This window comes from Hypomesus transpacificus, chromosome 4, assembly GCF_021917145.1.
Source record: "Hypomesus transpacificus isolate Combined female chromosome 4, fHypTra1, whole genome shotgun sequence".
Classification (NCBI taxonomy): Eukaryota; Metazoa; Chordata; class Actinopteri; order Osmeriformes; family Osmeridae; genus Hypomesus; species Hypomesus transpacificus.
Genome location: NC_061063.1, coordinates 10,625,993 through 10,645,742, shown reverse-complemented (window position 1 = coordinate 10,645,742; position 19,750 = coordinate 10,625,993). Strand labels below are relative to the sequence as shown.

The 19,750-nt window shown below is 44.2% G+C and overlaps 4 protein-coding genes across 13 annotated transcripts; 2 read left to right on the top strand and 2 right to left on the bottom strand.

The window, feature by feature from the left end:
- The first annotated feature begins 939 nt into the window (after nucleotides 1-939).
- On the top strand, nucleotides 940-5,047 carry naxe (NAD(P)HX epimerase). Of its 7 annotated transcripts, none has more exons than XM_047018564.1 (7): nucleotides 940-1,101; nucleotides 1,637-1,745; nucleotides 1,882-1,990; nucleotides 2,077-2,187; nucleotides 2,281-2,391; nucleotides 4,269-4,440; nucleotides 4,616-5,047. In XM_047018564.1, the coding sequence occupies exons 2-7, from the start codon at nucleotides 1,720-1,722 to the stop codon at nucleotides 4,816-4,818; spliced, it is 732 nt and encodes a 243-aa protein (XP_046874520.1). In that variant the 5' UTR covers nucleotides 940-1,101; nucleotides 1,637-1,719; the 3' UTR covers nucleotides 4,819-5,047. The 7 variants fall into 7 exon arrangements, with proteins under 7 accessions (XP_046874520.1, XP_046874522.1, XP_046874516.1 ...); XM_047018566.1 differs by having other exon boundaries at nucleotides 942-1,101; nucleotides 4,269-4,416; XM_047018560.1 differs by having other exon boundaries at nucleotides 943-1,101; nucleotides 1,558-1,745.
- Nucleotides 5,048-5,137: 90 nt separating this feature from the next.
- scn1bb (sodium channel, voltage-gated, type I, beta b) lies at nucleotides 5,138-9,329 on the bottom strand. Its single transcript, XM_047018573.1, has 6 exons — nucleotides 7,716-9,329; nucleotides 7,374-7,540; nucleotides 6,802-7,039; nucleotides 6,222-6,363; nucleotides 5,781-5,855; nucleotides 5,138-5,592 (listed from the first exon to the last, which is right to left on the bottom strand). The coding sequence occupies exons 1-5, from the start codon at nucleotides 7,762-7,764 to the stop codon at nucleotides 5,786-5,788; spliced, it is 666 nt and encodes a 221-aa protein (XP_046874529.1). The 5' UTR covers nucleotides 7,765-9,329; the 3' UTR covers nucleotides 5,138-5,592; nucleotides 5,781-5,785.
- Nucleotides 9,330-9,835: 506 nt separating this feature from the next.
- Nucleotides 9,836-14,192, top strand: zbtb22a (zinc finger and BTB domain containing 22a). The gene is made up of 4 exons (XM_047018553.1): nucleotides 9,836-9,973; nucleotides 10,272-10,475; nucleotides 10,809-11,616; nucleotides 11,702-14,192. Exons 1-4 carry the CDS (start codon nucleotides 9,968-9,970, stop codon nucleotides 12,706-12,708), a joined length of 2,025 nt encoding a protein of 674 aa, XP_046874509.1. The 5' UTR covers nucleotides 9,836-9,967; the 3' UTR covers nucleotides 12,709-14,192.
- LOC124466747 (myelin basic protein-like) lies at nucleotides 14,190-19,536 on the bottom strand. Of its 4 annotated transcripts, XM_047018574.1 has the most exons (7): nucleotides 19,284-19,483; nucleotides 18,159-18,260; nucleotides 16,754-16,780; nucleotides 16,421-16,441; nucleotides 15,840-15,910; nucleotides 15,212-15,295; nucleotides 14,190-14,866 (listed from the first exon to the last, which is right to left on the bottom strand). In XM_047018574.1, exons 1-7 carry the CDS (start codon nucleotides 19,389-19,391, stop codon nucleotides 14,686-14,688), a joined length of 594 nt encoding a protein of 197 aa, XP_046874530.1. In that variant the 5' UTR covers nucleotides 19,392-19,483; the 3' UTR covers nucleotides 14,190-14,685. The 4 variants fall into 4 exon arrangements, with proteins under 4 accessions (XP_046874530.1, XP_046874532.1, XP_046874533.1 ...); XM_047018576.1 differs by lacking the exon at nucleotides 15,840-15,910 and having other exon boundaries at nucleotides 19,284-19,493; XM_047018575.1 differs by lacking the exons at nucleotides 14,190-14,866; nucleotides 15,212-15,295 and adding an exon at nucleotides 15,302-15,473.
- Nucleotides 19,537-19,750: the final 214 nt, after the last annotated feature.

Below are 19,750 nucleotides of genomic sequence, written 5' to 3'. Positions count from 1 at the left end.
GACTGTGGAGATCCAACCCGGGTTTTCATAGAAACCACATGACACGGTGAAATCCCATGCCATTGAAAATGATATTAGGACTTCTACCGCTGCAAACATTTTAAAATAAATCACTTTAATGTTTTGAAAGGTGCGACCTGACCCCATGGTAGGCATATAGGCTATTGTCGTGTAGTAATCTTAAAGTACTGACTCGCTTCTGCAATAACGAAGGCCTCGTCGCTTTCACATATGGCTACTAAGTGATGATTCATCCGTGGTCACATTAATTCAACCAGATGTGATAGAATTGCGAAAACGAACGACTTTAGCAAGTCAAATGACAATTTCCCTCAGTTGGCCGTAACACCACGTTTATCGCCGTCAAATAATTTCAAGTTGACAGGTGTCGTAATCTACCAAGCCGCTAGATGGCAGAGCCAAGCGATTCTGCACCCAACACAAAATAAATAGAAGATGTAGGGCCACATTCTGTTGAAAGGCTGTACATTTTGTACAACTGTACAACAACGGAAATTTAGATACATATTGGATTTATCTAGACTAATACCATTTAAATTATACTCTAAATGCTTTATATCAGTGGTTCAAGTTTGCAGGTATGTCATTAATGTGGTAGCCTACAGAATGGTTGAATAATAAAAAATAAAAATAAAACATCAATTTGTTTGGTTTTTCATTAGAGAAAACGGTTACATGTATATATTGCCACAGCCAATTGGCAAACATGTGCCAATGATGAACTTTCACCTCTCATAACTGTTATTAAGTGGGCCACTGATGTGGTGGCCTTGCTCACTGTACTCTCTGACTATCACTATTCAAAAACACATCAAACCTACCATGAGACACACGTTTCGTCCAACAAACTTTTAAATTCATCAGGCCGTTTGAAACAGACACAAAAGCACGGTCATTGTAGACTTTTATTTTGAAGTTCTTAACACGGAACTATTTATACTGGGTCACAGAATCATAACATTGAAAAGTGTTCTTGCACGATTTCAAATCAGAAATGTACAGTTGCTGATTAATTTGTTTTGTAGTTTATGACTTGGGACTGCAACCAATGCTCAAACTAAACTAAACACCTAACATTTGGTAGGTATGTGCCACTGGTTTAATACCCACTTCATGGAATTTGTTTTTTAAACTAACAAAACAATGTTTCGGCCTTGTGCTACCATGGCCTAATTGACACCGTGAAGTAGCCTACAGGTCACATATTACTCAGTAAGTCCACTGTGTTTTTAGCCGAGCCAAGATGTGTTTTTCAGTGAAAAGGGACGTCAAAGATGGTACATAATGCAGCCAACAACTTGAATTTAGTTTGAATCTATCATGCGATTTAAGATGAACACGTCGCCTCGTTCAGACCTGGGACAGACATATGTTTCTGCTTGCTAAACTCATCCACAATTCACAAGTATTATCGTGATTTTTAGGACTGTTTTTGGTATCAGACTATCGGCAGGACAATTGTCTCAGTGTTAAAGACGGAGACGGGAACTATTGATAAATAACAACTACACGTACAGTGTGACGTGTTTATTTCAGGTGTTTGATGTCTAACTGATGCTGAGTGTTCGGGCTCTGTTTGGGATTGGGTTCCTTGTGACGTCACGGGCAACCTTAGTCCATAGCCAAAAGGGAACATGTCCACTGGCCAGTGTGAATAACAACCCTAAGAAGGAGCGCTTCAGTCGACGATCATCAACAATGGCCCAATCGATCAAATACCTTGGGTAAGGGCTTCTTAATGGCCTCTCTCTCTCTCTCTCTCTCTCTCTCTCTCTCTCTCTCTCTCTCTCTCTCTCTCTCTCTCTCTCTCTCTCTGTCTGTGTACATATTAAAAACCTACTTGTGTATATTCATCACTAGGCAAGAGGAGGCTCAGCGTATTGACGAGGAGCTCTTCAGTGAGTACGGCTTCAGTGTCGACCAGCTGATGGAGCTGGCTGGTCTCAGCTGTGCCACAGCTGTCACCAGGGTAAGACCAAGAGTTTCCCCTCTGGACTGTCTGTCACGGAAATATCTGTACACCAGAGTCCTCACCTGTCTCTCTCCTCTCTCAAGGCTTACCCCGCCAGCTCCCTGGTCAAAGCCCGGCCCTCACTGCTGGTGATCTGTGGCCCAGGTAACAATGGAGGAGATGGCTTGGTGTGTGCCAGGCATCTTAAGCTCTTTGTGAGTTCTTTCCCATGTTCAGCACTGCATTAGAAATCTTCTGTGGTTTGTTGTTTGGTGTGGAGGGTCTTACAGGCCTGTGTGTGGCTACAGGGGTATGAACCCACCATACTGTACCCCAAGAGGCCCAGTAAGCCCCTGTTCCAGGGCCTGACCCAACAGTGTGAGAAGATGGAGATACCTTTCCTGACCCAGATGCCTGAGGTAAAAAAAAACTTAAAAAAAACTCACAGTAAATTCTCACAGTTAACTTCAGAGACGTTAATCATTGTTAGTTTTTTTGGTCTGCTTGGATATAACATACAGTGCCCTCCAAAAGTATTGGAACAGTGAGGCCAATTCCTTTATTTTTGCTGTAGACTGAAAACATTTGGGCTTGACATCAAACGATGAATGTGAAACCAGAGATCAACGTTTCAGCTTTTATTTCCAGGTATTTACATCAGGATCTGATGCACAAATTAGAAAATATCACCTTTTTGTTCGAACCCACCCATTTGTCACGTGAGCAAAAGTATTGGAACATGTGACTGACAGGTGTGTTTTGTTGCCCAGGTGTGTCCTATTACATACATTATTCAATCAATAAATACCACTGAATGTCTACACTCAGGTTCAGATTGGGTAAGATAGGTTTTGTCTATGCAGACTGTATTCAGAGGTGAAAACAACATGAAAACCAGAGCGCTGTCTTTGGGTGAAAAACAAGCAATTGTGAGTCTTAGAGAAGATGGAAAATCAATCAGAGCCATTGCAGAAACATTGGCCATAGCCAGTACAACCATTTGGAATGTCCTGAAGAAGAAGAAAACTACTGGTGTACTAAGTAACAGACGTCGAACAGGTAGACCAAGGAAAACATCAGCAGTTGATGACAGAAACATTGTGAGAGCTGTAAAGAAAGACCCTAAAACAACTGTTAGTGAGATCAGCAACAACCTCCAGATGGCAGGAGTGAAGGTATCACTATCTACTGTTCGCAGAAGACTTCATGAACAAAAGTACAAGGGCTACACCAGAAGATGCAAACCACTCATTAGCAAGAAGAATAGGAAGGCCAGGCTGGAATTTGCCAAAAAGTACAGAGATGAACCTCAAAAATTCTGGGACAAAGTTTTATGGACTGATGAGACAAAGATTAACTTTTACCAAAGTGATGGAAAGGCTAAAGTTTGGAGAAAGAAAGGAACTGCTCATGATCCCAAACACACAAGCTCATCTGTGAAACACGGTGGAGGTAATGTCATGGCTTGGGCTTGCATGGCTTCTTCTGGGACGGGCTCATTAATCTTCATTGAGGATGTAACACATGATGGCAGCAGCAAAATGAACTCGGAAGTCTACAGAAACATTTTGTCTGCCAATTTAAGGAAAGATGCAACCAAACTGATTGGCAGAGCCTTCATCATGCAGCAAGATAACGACCCAAAACACACTGCCAAAACAACAAAGGAGTTCATCAGGGGCAAGAAATGGAAGGTATTAGACTGGCCAAGTCAATCTCCAGACTTAAACCCTATAGAGCATGCATTTTACCTGCTTAAGAGGAGACTGAAGGGAGGAACCCCACAAAACAAACAACAACTGAAAGAGGCTGCAGTGAAAGCCTGGGAAAGCATCAAAAAGGAAGAATGCAAAAGTTTGGTGACGTCAATGGGTCACAGACTTGCTGCAGTTATTGAAAGCAAAGGATTTGCAACTAAATATTAAGTCTTATTCACTTAAATATGTTTTAAGTATATCTGTTCCAATACTTTTGCTCACATGACAAATGGGTGGATTCAAACAAAATGTGATATTTTCTTAGTTGTGCATCAGATCCTGATGTAAATACCTGGAAATAAAAGCTGAAACGTTGATCTCTGGTCTCACGTTCATTATTTGATGTCAAGCCCAAATGTTTTCAGTCTACAGCAAAAATAAAGGAATTCGCCTCACTGTTCCAATACTTTTGGAGGGCACTGTAGCTTGATTTGCATGAGCAAGACAAAGTGAAGATCTACAGTGGATGGCTTCATGTCAACATTAGTACTGTGGGCGGTGTGCAGGGCTTGTGCTAACACACTCATTTTGTTCAACAGGCAAAGATGGTAGATGAGGCCTACAATCTGGTGGTAGACGCCATCTTCGGTTTCAGCTTCCAGGGTGCCGTCAGGGAGCCATTTGCTTCCATCCTGGACGTCCTGAAGAAGACCACGGTGCCTGTGGCCAGCATCGACATCCCCTCAGGTCAGAGCATCAACATCCCCTCAGGTCAGAAAGCATGGGCTACCATCCCTGTTTGTGTTCACTCTGACACAACAAACCGTTCAGTCAAGTGTTTTCAACCTCAAGCAGAAGACTCTACGTTTAGCGTCTACGCACGTAAACTGTGTCCAAATATTCCGTCTGCCGTCATGGACACTTGGTCTCCCTCATGTCTGTCTAGGTTGGGACGTGGAGAAGGGAAACTCAGGTGGACTCCAGCCAGACATGCTCATCTCCCTGACTGCACCCAAGAAATCTGCCATGTTCTTCCAGGGACGGTACCACTACCTGGGGGGCAGGTTTGTGCCTCAATCCCTGGAGAGAAAGTACCAGCTGAACCTACCTCAGTACCCTGACACAGACTGTGTTTACAAAATGCAGTAGGGCCGGCTATAATAAGACAAGCCAGGGGGGGTTGAAATGTGATGAACTTGTTTGGAAGCATGATTGAAGATGGAAAGAACAGTTTGTTTGTGCAGGAAAGGTTTGAGTGTCGATGTGTGTGGCTAATGAGCCAATATTTCCACCCAGAATGAAATAACGTATTAAATTGTATCAAATAAACAATGTACTGTTGAAATGAATACAATAAAAAGGTCACATTAAACACAAATATTATTGGTATCATCATAATAATAATAATATTTCTCTCAGAAAATAATTCCAATTGTTTTATTTCACAGAATATACATCGTACATTTTAAGATTTGAATTTTCGTTGAATTGACGTCTAGCAGGACCAATTAAACTGGAAATACAGTCCAAGAGTGCATCACATTCAGTTAAAAATTCATACTGTTTTGTGCAATGTGTTAGTCATTTATACAACACATGGAAATGGATTATGTGATGGATTCAATGTGATAAAGCATTTATTGATAACCAGTCATATCCCCTATATATGCAGTACTAATAAATGTAGCATAGTTATACATATAGTTTCAACATCAAAAACGTATCGAGCCATAATGATTTGTCATCTGAATACAGTGTGCTACATGCCTTTATGTGTAGGACTGAACATGCTGGTACCATGCTCTCATTCTAGCGTGTGTCAGTCACAAGAGGGTTTATATACAGGAGGAGAAGGGGAGGTATATGGTCCAGGGTGCGTGTGTCTGAAGGGGCGGTGGATCCACGTTCGGTTCCAGTTGAGCCCTGGGAACACAGTGACACGTAAGGCCCACTGGCACAAGGCTCTCACAGATCTGTAGATCAGTTTAGTCTTCGATATTATAGAGTTGCTTATGAAAGTAATCAGACCCTTTTTGACTTCATACACCTTTTGTTGTGTTAAAGACTCAATTCAAATGTTGACACCACGCCTGCAGGCTCAGGAGACATACCTGGGTTATTCTGCAACTTGGACCCCTGCACAGTTATCTTTACCCTCCGAGGCTATAGCTAAATATTCAGCATTTCTGGAAGAGAAGAGGGAGAGAGAGGATGCTTGTCATCGTGCACCTAATCCAAACCAGACTGAGATAAAGACAAACACGGCCGTAAAAGAGCATAAAAGGTAGATTAAAAGGGGGATATCAATTAGAACGCAAATCTCTGAATAACAAAGTGTAACTGAAACAATTACCACAGAAGAAAAGCAAGAAATGACACACAAGGAAATGATCAGTGTGGAAAAACGTAGTCTCGAGAGATTTCACAAGGAGAGGGAGAAACAGAGCCTGTCACAGAGCACAGGGGCGCTGAGACAAGAGACTAAAGATAGGACAGACAGAGTGACTGGATGAAGGGGAAACAGAGACTGAGGAACAGAAGGCTGCACTAACGCGCTCTCTCGTAACGCTTCTTCCCCAGCTGCAGAGATCTTCCGGTAGCAGTAGATCATCTCGATGAGGAGCCACACCTGCAGGCCGATAATGGACACGTACATCATCACCTCTGACACGATGGAGGCCGTGCCCCTGGTGGCTGCAGGGGGAGGGAGAGGGGGATCAGAGCACTCAACAACAGAGGCTTCCACGAAGCACTCAACCATTTACCCCACTTCTCTCTTCTCACTCCGGAAATGAGCCAACACATCTCGCTGCATTTTATAACCCCAAATGCTCTTACATCTTTTTTTATTGATTTATTTTTGAGAGGGCAGTTTTTATGTTTGATTGTTTTTAAGTGAAGTGTGACAGACACACAGCAAAGGGCCCAGGATGGATTAGAGGCTAAGATGCTGCGGTGGGGCCTGCTGCGGTGGGGCCTGCTGCAGTGGGGCCTGCTGCGGTGGGGCCTGCTGCGGTGGGGCCTGCATGGCACCACACTAACCTGCCGAGCTACCGGGGCCCCGCGCGACATATTTTGCACCTGTAAATCTTACACCTGGCAGGAGGGATGATGTGACTAGGGTTACCACACCTTTGGCCACCACGGTGAGGTGGATGATCTTGGTGATCTGGGTCTGGTATTCGTAGGCGGGGTAAGTGAGGATCCGGTTGATGAAGCAACGGTAGGTTCCTGAATCGTTGAAGGTGACGTTGAAAAGGTAGATGGAGGCATCCTGAATGTCCGTGCTCTTTTTGCTGCCGTTCCAGTCTAGCCGGTCTTCAAAGCGCTCGTCAATAATGGTGGGGCCCTCCTCATTGTAGTCGTATATCTGGTGGAACAAAGACATGGTGACTAGGGTCATTTTCAAAAATTATTAATTATTCAAAAATGAAAATTCAAATCAAGATCTTAGTTAGTGACATCCTGAGGACAGATCTTTCTTTGAGAAAGGCAGTGTGGCATTGGAAGTGTGCTTGTTCGGGGGAAGCTAAGTCACACTAGCCAGATGGTTGTAGGCAAACCGGCTCTAGCCTTTTCAAACGAGCACTGCTTCACTCAGCAGAATGTGCTCTGCTGCGGCGGCTTGTTTTATGTAAGCATGTTGACAGTCCAATTATCTTGGCAGGTATTTGCCGTTATTGTTGGTACTTTTAGATACTCACATGAGCAAAGTCAGACTCTCCTTTGGCTTTGAAATACCACTCGATGGTGGCAGAGCCCTCCACCTCGCTCCTCATCTTGCAGGAGATGCACCCCAGCTTGAACCCTCTTCCTGCCACCGCCTCTGTGTCCGAGTCCACTTCTGCACACGCTGCATGGCTCAGGGACACTGCTCACAACAGGGAAGGGACAGTTAACACACGCTGCATGTCATCACATTAGGTTTGTGAGCGTGGAGATGTACATGTTTGGTAGCCAATGTTACACTGTTTTCAAAAGCAAAAGATGAGTCGTAGTGAAGATAGTGACAATAGTAAACATTTCCACTCATGAGGTCCACTCACCAAGAAGGGCTCCAAGCATGGAGAGGAGAAGTACTTGGGCAGCAAACATGTCTTTTTCTAACAACAGGCCTCTGAGCTTCGGATGGTACAAGTCAACAAGTCTACTGGACTACTGGACTAGTCTGTAAAATGTCCCTCAGGGGCGTCGCCCATAAAGATGATTTGGAAATATGGGATAAGGAGTCTTTGTTCTCCAGATGACCCCAGGAAGTAGGGTTTGAATTATAAATGTCAAATATTTCCAATACAATTCTGAATACCGATTTGAACCAAAAAGACAAATTCAAGTGTTAATGTGTTTTTTTCTTTTAGTAAGCCTTTTTTGGTACCTTTTCAAAACGGACTACATGCAATTTGTAGCCTACTTAAATTATTGTCTGCTTCTTAAGTTAATGATGGAAGTAGAAATTCCCAAGTCAGACATGCATTAGAAAATGGTCTAGTATCTGTTGACAAATATATTTGATACAGAATGTATTGTAACCACCAGAAGTGCTTCAGATCTTTGGCTCCTAGTTCAGTATAATGTCGAAGACAGTTCGTAAAAATTTAGCGACAATCAACTGATTGTTGTTGTGTATGGACAGGCCTTTGAGTCACTAGTAGCGCGGTTCTGTCATTCTAACAGTGGGATTTACATGACCAAAAAGGAACACCTTGGATTTGGACAGTATTTACAAACCTATGTTATAAGGTTTGATCTATTTCCCAAGATACTAATATCTAATGACCAGAAATCAGGACACACTAAAAGCAGTTCCGGTTTGGTTTTGATCTCGGTAATAACGCAACTATCATCCAGGATGCGCACCAGATTAGCGCACAGGGGACATGGATTTTCTGTGCTTTTAGATGCGTTTATATAAGTGTCAACTGCAGGCCAAAGTGTTGCCCTTGCTTGAATTTGACGTACCGTGGTTAATCACATGCCATTGCATTAATCATTGTGTCACGAAATAAAACAAGGCCTATATGAAATAGGTTGGATTACAATAACCCCGTTTTGTTACTGAGCGCATGGTAGGTTTTCGCTTGATAACGCAGCCTGGTCATAATCGAACTGCATTGTCATGTATTCCCAATAAAAGAAGGTCCTGACGTCGCCTTTTCCCAAAAAGTCCAGATATTTCCCGGTCTGTCATGAATCCTTTCTTCGGAATAAAATATCCTTTTATCCGTCGAGCAGATTATTCCTTAAAATATTCACCTAACTCCAGATTTGCAGAATACGTCTCCACCGGAATGGCATTGTGAATTACCCTACAAAGTAGAGCCTACTTTACAGTGCGACCACAAATATGAAAGTAAGGTGTCCACAAAACAAATTATTTATCTCGTTTGATCGACAACGACGAGTGAAACTCGATCATTGCATCCCGCGCGCATCTGTAGCCTAGCCTACGACGATGCTGCAGATGCACTGCGGTAAAATGCCTGCGAGTAAGCGAAGGGCGTTCGCTGGACACCCTTACCAATATGCCTAATAATTTACGCTTTTATTGAGTAACGTTTTCGTGAGTTCGATAGTCCAGTACAAGCCTATATCAGTATTTCATTAGATGAAGCCTATGACATTTTAATTTTCAACAATCACACGGTTATTAGAAACCAGATACAGACAAGCGATAATAAATACCCTAGCTGTAGGTGGCAGTAATGCACCCCATTATCTAAATTAAACTGCTAGGTAAGTGAATTGGCCTGATGCCAACTCTGATATGATCTTCTGCTATAGTTTGGGATCTTTGGAAAATTCACCCCTAGAGACGACGAGTACACGTAGATTGCAAATAGACAGTTTATTATGATATGAATATCTCAATGTCGGGTCTGTAGGCTACTCGATGCTACATTTTCCCATCAACCAGAACAGGCCTACACCGTCGCTGGCCGGTTTAGATTAATGAAGGAAGAGAGACTTTCTGGACATATTCTGAAAAGTTCATTATGTCACCATACGCCACCATGGGAAATGATGTCCACAAAAAAACACATAAAAACTCAGATTTCAGGAAGGTTAAAGGACTAGTTTTAACTTCAAATTAGACAATATTCATGTAGTCTCATGACTTTTATTTTGAAAAACCTACAAGGGATCAACCGGAAATTAGCTTCCTAACTGAGTGTAATACCTTGCTCTTTCTCTCTGGGGATTGTAGCTAGGCTAGCTAGCAAGCGGATAGTGTCAATTTATTTAATTGAACAAAGTGGACGGATAAATAGCTACATTCGAATATTTGGACCTTCATAAAATGGAGGTAATGATCCACGTTTTGTATAATAAATAGTACATTGGTTGCCAGCTAGCAGTTTGTGACCCCTAGTTTTTGACTAGCTAGCTCTATGGAACTTAAACCTTGTCTAGTTTTATATACAGTGATTTTCTCATGTTGTCATTGCTTTTGCGTATTAAATGATCGATCTGCCGCCGTGCTTGTACTGTCGTTTACTAACTAGCCAAAAAACCCCCGCTTGGTCACAGTCTTGACATCGTAACCACGGTGAAACGAGTTATCTTCTGTCAACTTAGCATCTACCTTGTCTCCCCCTCCGCAGGCCCCTTCAGACAGCGGTTCCCACGTCCATATTGGTTCGGTCGTCCAGGTATGTTTCCCTAGTGTCCGGACAGCAGTTTTGGACAGTCTGAACCAGCAGCGACTAGAAGGGAGGCTATGTGACCTGTCTATCCAAGTACAGCGGCAGGTGTTCAGGGCCCACCGGTGCGTGCTTGCTGCCTCTTCGCCCTACTTTCACGACCAGGTTTGTTCTTGTGTTTTAAATGTTTGAGACAATAGGTGACTGTGGATGGTTTTCCCTCACCAAGTGTCACATTTATGAACCTGACTAGTGGCAGAAAGGGAGTTTACTAAACATGTAAATATATATCAATTCTACAATGCACAGATGTTGCATGGGCCAACGAGAAGCATCAAGTTAGTACTAATTACCTACCAGGTGGTGGATATGCAATAAATTATCACATGAAATCCAGCAAGATTCAAGCTTATAACAGACCAGTTGTCAACATCCAGGGGAATTAAATATAGGTTGGGTGAAAATACCACTTGGTCACCTTCATGTTCACGTCATCAGGTGCTCCTCAAGAACGTGACGACCGTGTCGCTGCCCTCCGTCATGGACCCGGTGGCGTTCGAGAGCGTCCTGAGCTCAGCTTACACGGGCCAGCTCAGCATCCTGCGCGACGACATCGTCAACTACGTGACAGTGGCCAGCTTCCTGCAGATGTGGCACATTGTGGACAAGTGCACGGAGATCCTGAAGAGGACGCGAGCCTCCGCGGAGCCTGGCCAGGGAGACTCCGCCCCCGGCCAGGGAGACTCCGCCCCCGGCGCCTCGTACCCCGCTGCTTCCTCCAGGCAGCAGTCTCCCAGCAGCACGGACTGCCTGTACGTGGAGAGGGAGGGGAGCAGGAAGGACAGGCGCACGGACACCCTGCCCCCCTTAGCTACTTGGAGGAGGCCCCAGCAGTTCCCCAGGTGCGGTCGTCCCAGACCGTCCGCTCATCCCGCTGACTCCCAGCTCGTGGGGCCGGGAGGGGAGAGCGACTACTCCAGCTGTGACGAGGTGTGGATGACCAGCAGCAAGGCCTTCAGTCACGACGGGAGAGGAGGGAGGCAGGACTACGGCCACCCCTCCACCAGGCCCCAGGGGGAGCTGCCAGGGGAGGGACTCAGGCTGAGAGTCAGACCCCGACAGAGAGACCCTCCCCCCGGCTCAGACAGGCTGAACGGCAGGGAGCGAGGGAGGGGGGAGGACGGAGGCGGTTTTGAAGGCGAGTCCCAGGAGAAGAAGAGGAATGAAAGGTGGATCGAAGCGGATGAAGGAATCGGAGAAGTTGAGGCGGAGAAAAGCGTGTTGTCACACCGGACAGGACACTCTGGTGAGCCCTGTTTGTGTTACGAGTAATGAGCGAATTAGTCTTAATAGTTTGTTTCTTAAAGTATACTTTTTTTCTCTTTATCCAGGTGACTTCGGCATGACGGTACCCCAAGGTGGTGGAGGACAGGCGGAGGCTAAAGTGAATCCAGACGTGTTGCTGAAGAAGGAGGAGCGTGAGCAGCATCGTGGAGGGGCAGCCCCCGCGGGGCCCCTGGGCCCTCTCTCCCCCAGCTCCACACCCTCACATCGGGTACCGTGGCAGGCCGGCTCCTGGTCCCAGCAAGGAGCCAAGCCACAGGACAGGCCGGAGGTGGATGAAGACGAGGAGGAAGAGGAAGAGGAGGTTGACTTTGGACGGTTTGCTGACGGTGCGTTTGGCGGAGACACCTATGATGAGATAGAAGATGGTACGGGCCAGGTTTCCCAGAGGCCTCTGCTGCCTGCCTCTCCTGACGACAGCGAGTTTAACCTGGGAGGGCCGGAGATGGACTGGCCCTCCTCAAACATGGGTCAGCCTGGTGCCTCCAACCCCACCTCCAACCACCACCTCTCCTCATCCTCTGCCATGTTCCCTCCCTCTCTGTCTCCCCCAACCCCCCACGCCGGCACCCCTTACCGTGGCAAAGTGCATTTCTGCCACTGCGGGAAAGCGTACACCCTGAAGAGCATGCGGGATCGCCACGTCAAGATGCAGCACCTAAACCTGCGGCCGTTCGGCTGCCTGGTCTGTGCCAAGACCTTCAAGATGAAGCACCACCTGACCAAGCACCTGAAGACCCACGGAGGCCTCCGCCCCTACGAGTGCCGGCTGTGCGGGAAGAAGGTGATCTGGAGGGACAGCTTCCTGCGGCACCAGGCGCGCTGTGAGAGGCTCACAGCCAGCTACAGCGACATCACTTCCGCTTGTAATAACACCGGCCCCTCCGCTGAGATGGACTACGGCTTTGAGGAAGGGCAGGGCTTTCTCACGGAGGGGGGGCAGGTGAAGGTGGAGGAGACTGACTTCCAGGGGGAGGTGGAGGCCGGGGTGAGTGGGTTGCTGGGTGGAGAAGTTGCAGGCGTGGACGCCCTGGACCAGGACTCTGGTGAATGAGAGCATGTTTAACAGGTCAGTGGATTAACTGATGGAGATGGACTGACCCACTTGAGATGGACTGACCCACTTGAGATGGACTGACCCACTTGAGATGGACTGACCCACTTGAGATGGACTGACCCACTTGATCTCAACATCCACTCCACAAAGGAGGGTCAATCTGGTTGAATTTTAAGGATTTAGGGATGCAGGAATTACCATTCATGCATAATGAACATTTAAAATCAATAAACCCATTTTTTATGGAACTTTGAATGTCCTTTAACCAAGATAAAGGACCTACAATTCATTTTAATTGGATCATATATTTTTGTTGCCTTATATTTCTACACAAATGATGTTCCAGATCAAATTGAAATTATGGATTTGAGAGAGTATATACATTTCTGTGAGTCCAGAAGGAACAATCCTGTTTTGATTTAGAACTGGAATCTTGTATTTTGATGTTGTGAAGTTACTGGAAACCCAGATGAGAAGAGAAGTCTGTAAATGTATTTAAATCACCAAAAAGAGAGTTGGACATTATAAATTTGTCTATTTATTTTCCTGATTAACTGCTCTAGACTAAAACATTAGCTCTCTAGGGATAAAATAATGAATTTATAGATGTTGTAGGTGCAACAAGAGCTCACAAATGTCCATTATTAGTGGGCCAGTGAAAATGATTTGAGATCATAAGCAGAGTGGTCTGATATTTCATTGGGGCTGGCTAGACAATCTGAAGTTGGTTTCTCTTTTGAGGTAGAACCCTTTTGGGGGGGAAAGTCTTAGTTCTGCTTGTTGTTTTACAAGGGAAGCTTGTACAGAAATGTCATAGACGAAATCTAATCTGAACTGACCAGTGTGACAACATGCCCTGGTTTACTCTACCATGTACCCAACACTTTAGTGGTCAAAGTTACATTTTTTCTTTATTTCTGAGAAAACATGGGCAATTGACATATCTTTATTTCCAGTTAGGATGAAGAGTACAAAATGTGGCTACACAGTTTACACAAACACAGCAGTCTACACGGTTCTTTCATGTTTCTTTTCGTAAACATTTAGCACCAGGTGTACACTACGGTCAGCACCCTCAGATGAATGTTGTTTTTTTGTGTGTTTCTTTTTTTAATGTCGTTTTTATTAACAGTTTCATTAGACACACTCTACCTGCGAGAGGTAGTATCATTAATGAGGCACACGATCGAATGGAAACTTCTCAGAATTACACCGAACACTTTCAATATTAAATTCCTTACACATGACTTTGACCCCTCAACCACATCGTCTTACCAGCTTCATCATTCTATTCATTAAGCCTCTCAACCATATCAATCTCTAAAAGTAATTAAAAAAACACGAGAAGATAAGAGTTAGCAAAGCTACTTCAGTATTCATGACCTTTTTATCAGTAGGCGCTGGAATGCTGTTTGTTCTAAGAATATGATAGGCTTGTATGACATAACTGTACAATCATGACTCAACAAAGACAAATGGAACAAAGACAACAATTCTATTAAAGTTATGAAAGTATTACAGTGCATTAGAATCCATATTTTTTGTGTTTGTTTCACATTACATTTTCAAATGCACAAGCCAGAACCTCATGACAACATGCTTTTCACATAACTATTTTTACATGACAAAAACAAAAACCACAAACTATTTTCAGCTCTAGATTTCACCAATGCTGACATACAAAGTAAAACCCTGGAGGAGGTAATTAAAAAGCATCACAAAGGAACACAAATCTGACAACAATCAACAAACAGATCAAGACAGGTCATGGACATCCCCTTGACAGCAGATACAAGCACTGTCAGAATAAAAGTTTGAGCAGTTACATTAAATCATTTTAGCGTGTCAGAAAATAAAGACACCGGTAGAACCATGGAGACAAAAATCTGTAAATCTGGTCCTTGAAAATATTACAAGGCTGAACTGAACGTTCTCCCCGAATGACCCCAGCAGGCTTGGAATGCCAAGATTGCGTCACTTTCTAGAAACAAATGAGGCGAGTATTAGCTTGTTAGTGTTTGGGGCTGTGACCGAATGGAGATGACTGTTCTCTGCCTCTGTAGCTGACTGTGTGGGCTCCGTGTCGCTGTCTTTGTTGCGGAGATCAGAATATGGTACTCCAGCGTTTAGGGGGGGAGCGGGCCTTGGTTTCACCCTGTAAACCGCATCGATAACTTTACTTAAAACAACTCATAAACAGAATCACAATGCAGAAATGGAAAACATATTGCTCCTGTATGTCTAATAGATAATTTAGCTTTTTTTTCTCCAAATTATATATACTACAGAAATAATACATAGGCCTACTGTATAGAACATATTATATTAAAGACGTGTGCAAAAATAACATTGGATACATAGGCTATATAATTCAAGTTAAACGGTCAAACATCCCATTTCGTGACATTTGGAGTTAACCCTAATGAGAGGTGACCATAACAGTTCATCGGGAGCACTAGAGTAAAACATCTTTTTAAATGAGGCGAAGAATACAGCTCACCAAGTTGAAGATTCGGGACAGCGTGTTTTGGTCTCTACGACGCCTGAGCGGCGATCTCGCGCCCTCCGGTCGCGGAGACGAGGCCTAGAACAAGACAGTTTTTTGAGAACACGGGACCGACAGCAGCTGCACATACTATCACAACAGTCGTGACATGGAGTGCGGCATACAAGAGGACACAACTATTTCGAACGATTCAAAAGACATACAGGAACATAATACCACGTTATTGTGGGCCTTGTTTTTGATGCGACACAGTAGGCTATCAAAGAAAGAAAGATACAAAGACAGACAGCTTATAATCAAGAGAATAGTGACGTCATCCAAACATTTCCTTAAATTCAGTTGTCTGTTACTGTAAAATAGTGGCATGAATGAGATGGGTTTTCGGATGCGTTACTGTGACCTTTAGGGTAAAGACAGTGGGAAACAAAACCACGCAGGACATCCAGACATCTAACACACAACATCGGTCCAGACGACCCTCTGGGAACAGGAGATGGAAGGATTAAATATGACAGGAAACAAGTTGGTTAGTGAGACGACATTTACTGTTTTTTAAAAACAGATTTGAAGTGGTGGAAGAAGGTAGTGTTGAAATGCAAGGTCCCTGAGACAGCGTCTTTACCGGAGTCGGTTCAGAAATGGTCGGGCAATTTCAAAGTCATCAAGATAGTCATCCAGAAGCAGTGACTCAGTCTGAATTGAAGCAGAAGTCATATTGAGATGTATGATACACCCGTAACCACAAAAATGTCAAATTGAATATGTTTAATTGAAAAATTACTACTTTGAAAGGAAAACAATATTTGGTGTGTATGCATGTGAAGCCACATGGCATGAGAATAAACTAAAAACAAACTTTTTTTTCTCAATGCAATTTGCATTTTGTACCCAAATATTTGGATTTAAATTTAAATTCTGTAAATAAAGTAATATGTTCACTTCTATGTCTACAATCAAAGCTACTGTATATGATCTATTTTCTCCCAAATATAATCAACTGAGTATTTCTCTTGGAGCAGACCGCAAGTTCACTCATGTATGAATTTAACAAGGAAGAGGAATTGTGAGAGTGGCAGGTTAGGATTAAGAGAAGAAGAACAGCAACAACAACAGACCCAGATGAGCTTGAGACACTCAGAGGAAGTCAGAGAGCCTGTGGAGGTTGGTAAAGAATGTTCTAAGATGGGGGTTTGAAGGACCTACCAAGCCCAAGATCTCCCTCCACTGCACATGGAAGAGAAACAGAGAGGATCAGCCATGAGGTTAGCTGGACTAGGCTGCCCCTGCTACAAGGCTGCAATGACACTGTCACAGCACCCTCCCGAACTAAGATGGCAGAATGGGCGTGAGGATAAACAATATAGCATTTTTATCATGAGATTAGCTGCAGGAAGTTGCCACTGTATTTTACGGTGCGATTTAACTCATGGTATTTATAAATCATACCATCTCATCCTGTGGTCAAACAATAAGGATATTAATCCTTACACATAATACATAATAAAAGTGCTCGATGATGACAACAATGAGACTCACCCTGGACTTGGGTTGCGGAGTGGACACCTGGGGACACAGCAGAAACACGGATCAACTCACGACAGGTTCAGATGCAGGGATGTACTTTTGTGCAGACTAAGTACTTGGTAAGGCCTAATAAAGTTCCAAAGGACATTAAAGGTCACATGACATGAAAACTTCACTTTAGGAGGTTATTTAACATTATTATGAGTTCCCCTAGCCTGCCTTTGGTCCCCCAGTGGCTAGAATGTTCGATAGATGTTACTAAGCCCTGGGTGTTCTTCTCTGCCTTGGAGAAAATGAAGGCTCAAACGCTCCGTTTGAAAATCTGCTCCTTTTGACGTCACAAGGAGCCTCTGCACATATTTTCGCTGGAAATGCTCCGACACAACCTCTCAAAGTTTTGCATGACTGCGCCAAACATTTCAGCAACCACTGTTTCCTTAACTTGAGCCAATACAAAGTTGGCCTTGCTGACCGTCTGAAATTAAATTCTGGATCAGTAGCCTACTCCTTGGTCCAGCTACAAACCTCGGACAAGTAAGTCAACAAACGCTATATCATTTTGTTGCTTGCGATATGGTTACCTAGCTTGTTAGCCTTAGAATCTGGCTGTAACATTAGCTCTGCAGCCATCAGCTGACGTACTGTGGCTAATGTAAAGGTAGATAGCATCAAGTATGTGTGTGAATACACATTCTGTAACGCAGTGTTGTACGCTTCGTTGTTCTGGGGATAACGTTCTGATGTTGGTGTTATGGCGCGCGCCATATCCGCCTTTCCTCACATTGAAATGACTTAGTATCACGTCTGCAAACCAGGGTTATCAGATGAGAATGGGCAAATTCGCGGCATCTTACAGCAACGGGGGCTACGAGCCATTGCGATACATCCGTTGTAAACATTAGCGCATGGTGCCGCCTCTCCTCCTCATTTAGCATTTAAAGCTACAGACACCAAAACAGCGCGTTCTGAGGAAAGCTCATTGTAGGACTACTCGTGGTGGCTATAATTCTGCACCAAGGCTGAATTTCGGGAAAGAGACTTCAGATACAGTATTAGGGGACCACTAATTCCTATATAAAAGCATCCAAAAACAGCATGTCATGTGACCTTTAAAGTTCCTCTTTGTTCCTTGACTCAGTAGATTTGACCTCTGAGTTTCCAGCATTGTTTAAATAAAAAATAAAAAATGCGCCCCAACCCTAACTAGTGAACTTAAGTTTTTTGAGGGCAGTAATAGACTGTATAGTAAAGCTTAGTGGTAGAAGTAACATAATATATTTACCTCAGTAAAGTAAATCAGTTTTCAAAACTGAAACACAAAACACGGTACTAGCCACTGGGAAAAGTAAAAGTAATCTACCATATTACCGGTAATTCTTTAACAACATTTATTTTACGTATCTCTGATAATACTCACAAAGCTCCTCAAGAACTGCATTACAGCGTTGTCAGCGCCATGACGACGGGCGGAGGCAGCCGGCCGCGGGGGGGCGGTGGACAGGTGACCCCGGAACGACCCCTGCAGAGACAAATCACCAACGTGTTTACAAGTAGACGGGTTGAACTTGTGTGATTGGATGCTCAGGCTCATGGATACAAAGTGATCAGATTTGTCTGTTAAATAATTTATCGTCGATGCATTAACATCTGACTTTCTGAAATTGTAATACCAGTAGCCTGCTGTCAATTTAAAGAAGGTTAGTTGACTTGGAACATGTGGCACCAAAAAGTCTGTAAAGTTAAAATTGGAAAAACACTGAAATGTATTAACTTAACAACACTTAAGAATGTTAGTTAATTGCATTAACCCTTAGCATGTAAAAACACTGCAAAGATCTTTTCATAGTTTGACATAAATTCTAAAGTTGATGTTGTATTTCCTTATAACAATTCAGAATTTCATTTCTCGGACCTTACAGACAATTATGTTTCATGTCAAAGCTGATGCACTCATGCAAAGTGGAATTGAGTAAAAAGAGTCACAAAAAAAATAAATAATAACTTTCATCACCAAGGGAATTTCTATTGCGACTTTGTGTTCCGGCTGTTAGTCGAGAAAATAGCATATCCTTAAAACTACATTTAAAAATGGGGAGTCAGATGGCTGAGCGGTGAGGGAGTCGGGCTAGTACTCAGAAGGTTACCGGATCGATTCCCCGCTGTGTCAAATGATGTGTCCTTGGGCAAGGCACTTCACCCTACTTGTCTCGGGGGGAATGTCCCTGTACTTACTGTAAGTCGCTCTGGATAAGAGCGTCTGCTAAATGACTAAATGTAAATGTAAATGTAAAAAGAAAGTTTTGGGAGACAGCCCATGACAGTAAGGGTTTGAACCACTCGCATCATATACCCAAACTACGAGGCAACAAAATAACTGAGTAAGGAAGTGCAGCAGCCAAGAAGTTTTCACACATAATTAAAACAAATAAAACAGCCTAATTTCTAAGTTGCTTTGAATGCCATCATCCACCCGACCTGACCACAATGAACCAGAGCAAGTACACATCACACGCCATCAACCTGTGGATCCTCCAACCCCCACCTTGCTCCTCGCTTTCTTCTTCTCTCCCCCAAAGAACGTGCCGATCTGATCCAGGAGGCCAGGGCTCTTCTTCTTCCGGCTCTGCCCTGAGGTGCTTGCTGTGGCCATGCCGTACTGTGCTCAGCCTGGGTGGGGATGACCGCTCCTGTTCGCTCCTGTTCCTACCGTCTCCAAAACGCACTCCGCTAATCGAGTCCTCTACCACACAGTCCAAACCCCACTCTGCCAGCTCTGTAGCCTGCTCCTCCTGGGTAATGTGTGCCGCCCAGCTGACGTGAGGGGGGGCCGGGTCCCCTGTTCCGGGGCACCGGGAGAGAGGGCTGGAGTCAGGTGGTAGGAGGCACAGGCGGCCGCAGGGAGGGCACCCAAGGCTCTGGCTCGCCTCCAGAAATTCTTACGACCTCCAGAGCCTGTGGAGTCAGTCACTGCCGTTCGTTGCGAGGGCTGGCCATTGTTCCCCTCCTCAT

Excerpts from the sequence above, each read along its gene's own strand:
- zbtb22a (XM_047018553.1), top strand. Across the intron at positions 10,476-10,808 it reads CGCCCTACTTTCACGACCAG|GTGCTCCTCAAGAACGTGAC; the intron begins GTTTGTTCTTGT and ends TCACGTCATCAG. Across the intron at positions 11,617-11,701 it reads ACACCGGACAGGACACTCTG|GTGACTTCGGCATGACGGTA; the intron begins GTGAGCCCTGTT and ends CTCTTTATCCAG.
- LOC124466747 (XM_047018574.1), bottom strand. The coding sequence starts at position 19,391 with ATGGCCACAGCAAGCACCTCAGGGCAGAGCCGGAAGAAGAAGAGCCCT. Across the intron at positions 16,442-16,753 it reads CTCCGCAACCCAAGTCCAGG|TGGAGGGAGATCTTGGGCTT; the intron begins GTGAGTCTCATT and ends TTCCATGTGCAG. Across the intron at positions 15,296-15,839 it reads CCATTTCTGAACCGACTCCG|GCCTCGTCTCCGCGACCGGA; the intron begins GTAAAGACGCTG and ends GTCTTGTTCTAG.
- scn1bb (XM_047018573.1), bottom strand. The coding sequence starts at position 7,764 with ATGTTTGCTGCCCAAGTACTTCTCCTCTCCATGCTTGGAGCCCTTCTT. Across the intron at positions 6,364-6,801 it reads CCTCACCGTGGTGGCCAAAG|CCACCAGGGGCACGGCCTCC; the intron begins GTGTGGTAACCC and ends CTCCCCCTGCAG. Across the intron at positions 5,856-6,221 it reads GAAGCGTTACGAGAGAGCGC|AAATGCTGAATATTTAGCTA; the intron begins GTTAGTGCAGCC and ends CTTCTCTTCCAG.
- naxe (XM_047018560.1), top strand. The coding sequence starts at position 1,576 with ATGCTGAGTGTTCGGGCTCTGTTTGGGATTGGGTTCCTTGTGACGTCA. Across the intron at positions 1,746-1,881 it reads CAATCGATCAAATACCTTGG|GCAAGAGGAGGCTCAGCGTA; the intron begins GTAAGGGCTTCT and ends ATTCATCACTAG. Across the intron at positions 2,392-4,268 it reads TCCTGACCCAGATGCCTGAG|GCAAAGATGGTAGATGAGGC; the intron begins GTAAAAAAAAAC and ends TTTGTTCAACAG.